General features: G+C 50.6%; 1 protein-coding gene across 1 annotated transcript in view; it reads right to left on the bottom strand.

The window, feature by feature from the left end:
- Nucleotides 1-4,947: 4,947 nt before the first annotated feature.
- The window catches only part of LOC104859517 (sperm flagellar protein 1), a 7,204-nt gene continuing 3,281 nt past the window's right edge, over nt 4,948-8,870 (bottom strand). Inside the window, exon 7 of the mRNA XM_010620169.1 lies at nt 4,948-6,932. Coding sequence (XP_010618471.1) covers nt 6,840-6,932 — 93 coding nt within the window. The 3' untranslated portion in view covers nt 4,948-6,839. The remainder of the gene's footprint in view (nt 6,933-8,870) is intronic.

Genomic DNA, 8,870 nt, shown 5'->3' with positions numbered 1-8,870 from the left:
GCTCAAGGCTATGAGGTGAGGTCACCATCCACATGACCTGGCCACATCAACAGTTCTTTTATTTTCAAGACAGGGTCTTGCTATGTAGTTCAGGCTGGCCTTGAGCTCACTGTGTAGTTCAGGCAGGCCTCAAACTCACAGCAATCCTCTTACTTCTGTCTCCTGAGTGCTGGAATTACAGACAGGCACCACCAGCAACATCGATGGTTCTTTGACTGATTTTCCATCTTTTCTTTTTTAAACACACGTTCTTTTCAGAGTTTATGAACATGGATTTCAGAAACACATGAGAACAGCGATAGCAGATGTCTCTCTCAGATGTGCCTTAATGAAATTTTATTTTCATTTTTTTTCTAATTATAAAATAATGCATTATTGCTAAGGAGAATCATGAGCAGTACCGAAAAGAAGTAGTTTTGTCCCCAAGGTAATCACTGTTCACTTTCTGCCCAGCCTTGGTAGTGGGCGTCGTTTCCCATGCACCGGCACGTTTCCATCGCAGCATCACTGCTTTCCCAGAGGTGGGGTGTCCTGGTGGGTCTCAGGTCTGCAGGTTGCTGCTCTCCGCTTGACAAAGAGAGCTGAAGCCCCAAGCAAGCTAGGAGGTGGCACTGGAAGACCAGGACCAGGGTTGGGGCTACACTCACTCTGAAGGCCCCTGCCCACGCTGTGCAAGGAGTCTTGCCTACTTGTCCCTCTAAGAATTCTGGCCATCTTGCTGGTTCACTATCACTGTCAGGCTAGACCTAAATCAGTCCTGTTTAAGTGAAATTACTATTTATTATTATTGTTCTTGCTGTTATTATTAGAAGTAGTGGTAGTGGTGGTATCACTGGGGATTGAACCCAGAGGCTTCACACTGAGTAATATCCTTTCCCTTTTATTATTATTAGTTTTTGAGACAGGGCCTAAGTTGCCCAGAATGAGCTTGAGCTTGTGATCCTTCTGCCTCAGCCTCCAGAGTGCTAGGATTACAAGCATGTGCTACCACCCCAGCTGTGAATTTTTTTTAGGGGGTACTGGGGATTGAAATCAGGACCTTGCACTTGTGAGGCAGGCTGCTGACACCACTGAGCTAAATTCCCAGCCCTCCAGCTGTGAATCTTTAATGTTTTAAATGATTTTTAAAATTGCAGTACTGGGGATGGAACCCAGCCTTCATCCTAAATTACACCTTCATCTCTTTTTTTCAAAACAGGATGTTGCTAAGGTGGCTGGGCTGGGCTTGAACTTGGGTTTCTCCTGCCCCAGACTCACTAGTAGCTGGGATTACAAACACACGCCACCATGCCTGGCTTCTAAGTGAATTTTTCAAATAAGTTTCAAGACAGCAAGTTTAGCATTGAATGTGTCATCATCAGTTCATATTTCCACAACTTCTTTATATCTTGGGGCGTTTAAGATTGTTACAAAGTGTTTAAGCCACACAGTGTCATATGCCTAGATTTGTGTTTTGCTTTCGGGGGTTTTTGGGGAAGGGGTGGAGTTTGAGACAAGGTCTTGCTATGCAGTTTAGGCTGGCCTCGAACTATGTAGCCCACACTGGCCTTGAACATGTAGCAATTCTCCTGCTTCAGCCTCCCAGTACTGGGTATATGCCCAGTTATTAAAGAGAACCCTGCCTTGCCTTTCATCTGAGAATGTCCACTGCCTGGACACCAGCATGCCCTGACTGAACCCCCAAGACAAACTTGAGCCTGGAGTCCCCCATCCCACTTTCTGGAGTTCTAGACCGTGTCCCAGCAGTAGTGTCAAGAGCATCCCCTCCATCCACACCTGCTGGCCCACCCTTCCCTCTGGCTTCTGTTCTCCCTCTACCTGGTGCTATGGGTGGCCCTTGCACAGGGCCTTTGCGGCTGTTGCTTCTCTGTTAATCATCAGTCATTATCTTCTGTCTTCACTCAGAAGTCACTCGCGTGAAGTCCTCCTCCCTGGCCAAACATTGTATCCATCTTGGTGGTCACTCTCTCTCCCTGAGGGCATGAGACACATAAGGAGACTGGCACCGCAGTGGGCCGGAAGTGGCTTTTCAACGCTCGCCTGGAGTCCTCCAGAGCATGAGGGCCGGCCCATCACTGATCTGTTTGAAAGGACCTTTCCGTCATTGTGAAGCATCAATAGCCTGTGTAGTCCCTGGAGCATGGGGCGCCAGCTTCAGCAAGGTGTCTATAAAGCAGGCCAAAGGCTGCTGGGGGGCCATGGGGGACCAACCCTTATGTTCCCTTCTTCCTGCCCACACTGGAGGGGCTCTGAATCCCAAGTGCCTTTTCCCAGGGTCCTTGAAAATTTATAGCTGATGTCAGTGTTTGCATAAGCCCCCTCAGTCCTTTCTAGATGAGAAGGGGAGGAAATAAAAAGCAGCAAAATGAGGAAAATAAGGCATTTTCACTGGAAAAGCTACAGCTGCCCTGTTTGCCAGCTCAAACTCAGCAGAATGAAGGTGGATGACCAGACTGGCCACATGGGGTCGCCCTGTGCCCATATGTAGCAAGGCCGGCAGGGCAGCTGTGTGTTGGCCACCTCAGGGACTATCGCGTTGGGGCTGGACCTACAGGCATCACCCACACCTTGTGTACACCAGCATTGCCCCATTTTTCAAATGAGGAAGCGACTCAGGTTTCTGCAGATATGCCTGAGGTGCAAGGAGTTCCTATGCAGTTCAGTTCAAAGCTTTGTGCATCTCAAGATTCCTCTACAAAAGGATTTTGAGTGATTAGGATACATTTAGCAAGGACAGAAAGTTTGCCTTTTAGGTGGGGAGCAGAGCACCTTTCCTTCTTGTTTCTAATCTAAGGTGATCCTTCCTTGCTGGCCTGGCCCTGGGGTTAGGGTCTGGATTTCATCCAGAGCCTGTTGGAATAGTTTGTTTCAAGAAAGGGCTTGATATGTTGGAAATAACATGTTGGTCAGTGAGGAACAAGGATCTGGGAATTTTGGCTTGGGAACTCATCTCCCTGCTGGTGCTGCCTTCCTTTCCAGGCACAGCATTTCTTCCGTTACGACGACTCTTTTTTTTTTTTTTCCAGGTACTTAATTCATTCTAGATTTTCCATGTTATTTATATCACAGAGCAGGAATAACGCAATAAATTAGCAAATGACAAATCAAAGCAGTAGAAAATGGAAACATTGGGACAGGTGGACCATTGGGGTGCAGAGATTCAATAGGTAGCAAGAGGCAGGCTAAGGTGTCACTTGTCCTCGGCCAGATCACTGCCACACCGAACCCCGTTCAGCCCTATGCCTCCACTCAGTGCATTGCTGCGCTCTGCTTTGTATCAGCCTGGCTCCTAATTACACACATCCTGAAATTACAAGAGGCATTTCTATAGAGTGGGAAATGACAGCTGCTGTGTCCTGTTGGTTGAAGCCCCGTGCTTCCTCACCCCAATATTACTAGGGTTTCTCTGAATTACAGCTGCAACAGGATACAGTATTTGCGTAAGCAGCCACAGAGATGTGGTAAAGCCAGCACTTCACGCTTCACTTCCTGGGGGGGTTTGGACACCAGGCCAACCACCAGACTCCTAGCAACCTCCTCACATCTGATCTCTGCCAAGGAAGCAGGTGCCTCTGCTCTGGGTGTGGGAGATGGTGGGCCTTCAGCCACCCTTAGAAGTTCCCTTAATCTGAGCCCCAATGCCTGGGACATCAAACATTCTTGAGGTCCCTGAAGCTCTGCCCTCAAGAGCCGGAGGTCAGGTGGTCTTGGCCGGGTTTTAGGGGAAGAGGCATGAGGCCTGGTGCGCATGTGTGTGAGGGACTACAGCGAGCATGGAAGGAAGGGGCTGTGCTGGGGCCCACCCTTCCCAAAGAAGGATCCAGAAACCTCTGAAACTGTGCCAGGCCTTACAGTGAGCTCGCTATAAATGTGTAAGGAAATGGGGTGGGGATAACTCATGATTCACTTGTCCTCAGGAGGATCCCAGACAAGCAGCCCCACCAAATACCACTTGCTCCCACACTGACAGCCCAGCCAGCACTCAGTTGGCCTCTCCCCCACCACCCTCACCGACTAGGTGTCTTCTAGACAGGGCATATGTTTTGGGCAGCAGGTGCTCAAAGAGGGACAGGCAACCTGTGGTCCCTATGTGGCTCCAAACCCCCAAGCCTGGAGTCCTGTGTGGAAGCCTCCTGGGCACAGAGTTGCTGCTTTTCTGGAGGGAACACTGGATGCCACCTCAGAAAGGGAAGTCAAGTGATGTCATGGCCGCCCAGGGACAAGCACAGAGGATCATTACAGCTGTGAGCCCCAGGGTTGAATTCTCAGTCCTAGAGTCTATGCTGGCTCAAGCCAAGGCTTGGCAGAAGCAGTCCCCCAACACGTACCCAGAGTCGGGGAGGGGCTCACTACGTAGTGATCTACGGTTTAGCACCCTGTGAGGGGATGACTGTAAGCAGACACTGCTGTGGGGCTGCCTGTGACATCCCGGTTCCTCTGCTCTAATGCGGCCCAGTGGCTTCCCCCAGGTCACTGTAGGGGTAGGTGTCCCAGCTCCATGTGCCAGGAGGACTCCAGCCCCTTGATGGCTAACCTTTTAAAGATGTCAATGATACAAAGGGCCCTCTGCAGCACACGTGCCACAGGTTCGCCACCCCTGCCCTAGGGCCTTGGTCAACCCCTGGGACCAGGCTCCAGCTGCAGAGGCACTCCCAGGACTTGATTTTAGGTGGGCAAGCCAGGTCCTGCATTTGGGGGTGCCTAGGGAATGACCACTTTGCTTCTGGGCACCAGGGACCAGGGTTCATTGTTTGACCGTCTGTCCTTGGCATGACACATGCCTTGGTAGGAGGTGGGTTATCACCACAGTAGTGTTATCACCTGGCCTTTGTTGTTGTTTTGTTTATGTTTTTTTGAGACAGGGTCTCACTAGGTACTTGAGTCTGACCTGGAATTATGTAGCCCAGGGTGGTCTTGAACTCACAGCAATCCTCCTGCTTCAGCCTCTGAGTGCTGAGATTACAGGCATGCACCACCACACCAGGCTGGGCTTTGTTTCTTATTTTCCAAGGTACACCTGTCTCTCTATTTCAAAGCCTGGCAGGTGGCCCAAGCCCAACCCACAGGACCTATCAAGCAGAAGCTGAACCAGTAAGAAGCATATTCTTCCTGCACTAAGGGCCCATGATCCATCAGCCCACCTGGCCCCGCCTCTGCCTCTTCTATCCCTTGAGGCCACCACCTCAGCCACTTCCACTGGCCAGCACAAATGCATCCTACACATGTACAATGTGTGTGCACAGTCACATATCTTCAGTCACCCAGTGTCACACAGTATCGCACATGTATAGCAATGCTGTGTCACAACATGCACACATAGTGCCACATGTAAACACAAACACAACGTGCACACAACAGCCTCTGCTTCCTTCCAAGCCTACTTCTTCCAGGACGCCAGTCCCGCCTCTACAAGGAGTCAATCAGCCCTCATGTGCATGGCTTTATGTGTGGACACATACATGAGTTTATACATGCATGTGCATAGCTGTGGGCATGCCTGGAGCATCTGGAGCAGAATGGCTGGCCTTTTGCGGTCCCCGCCTTAGGGAGCAGCAAGGGGGCCAGATCATCCATAGCTCCCAGGATTAGCCTGGGGAGGGCAACCAGGGCCAGATCTGAATCTGCCTGGGCCTGTGTTGATTTGGCTTTCTTGTCCAGGCCCTTCTCAGGGGATTTCCTGGCTGATATCTTCAGGTCTGACAGTGTAGGAACCTGCAACTTGAAGGTATCTCTGCAGTGTTTTAGGAAAAGATTCCCATTCCTGACACTAGGAATCCCTGGGCTCCAGGTGCATGGAGCTGTCCTTCTGCCTAGTCCACCTTGGCTGGGACTCAGAAAGGCTCCAGACACTGGCTGCCCCAGCCAGCTGACCAGAGGTGACAGAGCCAGTTACTGGGAAGCCATCTTCCTGACTGTTGTGGTGACTCATGATCAGGGTGGGCTGTGGAACATGCCTTCTGACTTGTGCCTTCTGACTCAGGGAGGAAGTAGACTACTTAAGACTCTGGAGGCAGGTCTGAAATCCTGATGCAAGTCTGTGGCTGCTGATGCTAGCTGAGACGCCTCAGGAGCTCAGCTCAAGAGCACAGAAGAAAGCTGACCCCATGGGGAAGGGAAGTTGTGATGACACAGGTGGTGGGGAGCTTTAGTCCATCCTACCAGGCTCTGCCCCAATGGCATTTGTGGATTTATGAGCGACATGGCTGGGTACAGAAGCCAGCAGAATGCAGCCCTGCAACCCCTCTCAGTGTTGGGAGCTTCTTGGACACATCAGTGCTCTTGAGCCTGGTGGGTGGGCAGTCATCCTGGAGGCAAGAAGGCAGCAGCTAGGTTCTGGGCCCAAGGAGAAATCTGGTCTACAATAGCCAACCAGGCCTAGGTCCCAGCTATACCTAATTTTGCCCCAAAATCTTGAGGGCAAATCTTGGGGCACTTTCCTGGGTCCTCCTCTGTCCTACATCCTTTCAGAAGAATGGCTCAGCAGGCACAGACAGACAACTTGCCCAGGCTCCAGTCAGGGGTATTTTCTTCAGACTCCAGAGTGATTGTTATTCCGGAGCCACATGGCTGACCACCCACCCTGGGTAGTGTGACCCCAAGCCCTAGATCTTGCACACACTGAGGCCTCATGTGCTCACAAATGTAGCAATGAGAAACCATCACAGGACTGGAGAGAACTTTTGATCTTTGTCCATAGCAGTTGACACCCAGCAGGAACCCCTGAGACAAGTAGCCCCAGAGCCCACATATGTGCCCACTCTGAACCTCTGGAGAGGATACTGCAGGACTGTGGAAGAAGCCCTGGCTGCCAGAGGCTCCAGGTGGGTTCAAGGTCAGGTTCACTCCTCAGGCCCAGGTCTCATTAGTGTCTCAATCCGCTGGTCCTTCAGCTGTACCAGATGCTCCAGCCTCACCACCTTCATCTGCAAAATCTTTAAAAAAAAACCCACACAGACTTGAAGAATATCAGCTATATCCAAAGAAGCCCCATTACCTGCCAGAGACAAGCCCACAGTTTCAAAACCCTGGGGATAGGAGTCTAGCCAGCTCTCCTGGAAAGTCACAATATGGGAGACAGTACCAAAGACTTTCTCATGTGGACACTGGAAGAGATGGACAGTAAGTCCCATGGGAAAGGTCCCCTAGAGAGGGACTTGGAATGGGGGAGAGGGGTTGGAGAGGCTGGCTTTCTTCCTCCCAACCCCTTCTTGCTTACTCTGGGACCTTCTCCTAGCATCTCAGCTGGAAGGACCAGGATGTAGAACCAGCCAGGACTGAGCCTCTCATTGCTATGAGACCAGTGCCCAAGGTCTGGCAGATGCTCACGGTATATCTGCTGAACTAACAATCAACTGAATGATTGCACTGCAGTTGGCAAGTCTGTTCAATCTTTGCTTCCAAAAATTGCCAATTGAAAAAACCTTAAATGAAGGAAAAATGTGCAGAAAGAACTGCTTGAGAAGCCCTGGCCTCCCCAAGCTATCCTATCTCAGATACAGTGGCCACAGTAGGGCTTAACTGTGTTGCTTGTGCCTTCTATTCCTGCTTCAAGAATGACCATGTCCCAAACCTTGCCCCACACCTTCCCCTCTTGGTTTGCAAGAGAGGTAGGTACCTTCCAAACCATGTCATACTTCTTAGTGATGAGTCAGAAGAGCTGGACTAGGAAAGGCTAGTCTGCCCCAAAGTAGTATGTCCATAAGGAGGTCAGCATTGTGACAAAAGGACAGGCTGAATGCGGTGAGGCAGGGAGTCAGGCTCTCAGCAGACTAAGCCAACAGTTCCTCCTTGAGCCCACAGGCAGTGTGTCACCGCGGTAGCCAGCACGCATGCCCATATCCTGACCACCTTCTCGCTGTCCCTCACTCAGTGACAAATGAGAAGGGACAGGGTGGCTGCGGCTGCAGAATGATGTTCTCTCTCCTACAGCTTGCTGCCCATCGCTGTGTAGGTCCCCTGGGAATCCTCTTAGAACCCCCTCCACTGTTAGTGTGTATCTCACTAATAATCAGGCAAATGGCACTCGGTTGTTTCAATTCCTTAAATGACAGGTAAGCTTTTCTTCTCCAGGTGCTATGAAGTGAAATAGTTATGATTCCCTCAAGGGATCATGGATGACCTGCAGAGCCAAGCAGCTTCATTTCTTCTTGTAGCTTCCTTTTTGCTGCCGTGTGGCAAATCCAAAGCCACACGATGATATCACTTTCCTGTATGCTCAAGAAGACAACTCATCAAGATTTGACCACCTCAGCAATCTCTGCAAGACTCTTTGACCCTGAAGTCCATCCAGTATACCTTGCCCACTCACTCAATCATAAGTCTTGGTCCTATGCTGCCATGGCAGGGGAGAGGCAAGAGCTGGTAAGGGGCCTCCTGCATGCAAGAACCCTCAAGGCCCCTCAATGCCCCAAGAGCAGTGAGGTGTGTGTCTGTAGAATCAGGTGTATCTCATAAAGCCACACATGAGTGCTCCTAAAGACCCCCAAGCTGAGTGGTGCTCCCAGGACCCAGCACTATGACTGAGCAACCTCCCCATAATGCCTGTGGAAACTGGGAAGAGGCGGCTCAGGCTGGAGTAAGGGGCAGCTAAGTTCTCCAATTAGTACTGCCAACCCATTCACCTCCCAGGTGGTTTTCCCAACAAGAGAGGACCTTCTTCTCCTGAACATAGGCCCTAGCCCACACTGCTACCCGGCATTCATGGTTGTGCTTTGTCTGTAGCCCTGACATGTAGACCTAAAATTGGTCAGCCAGTTACGCAGTGAGGATATGGAGGAGGACAACATCCTGTTTTCTTTGCTTCTGGATATGACCGAAATATTCCACAGACTCTTTTTCTTTTTCTTTCCTGTCCTTTTTTTTTTTTTTTT

The sequence above is a fragment of the Fukomys damarensis genome, unplaced genomic scaffold (genome assembly GCF_012274545.1).
Source record: "Fukomys damarensis isolate Sample0158 unplaced genomic scaffold, DMR_v1.0_HiC HiC_scaffold_8, whole genome shotgun sequence".
Classification (NCBI taxonomy): domain Eukaryota; kingdom Metazoa; phylum Chordata; class Mammalia; order Rodentia; family Bathyergidae; genus Fukomys; species Fukomys damarensis.
This window is presented reverse-complemented; position numbering and strand designations above follow the sequence as displayed.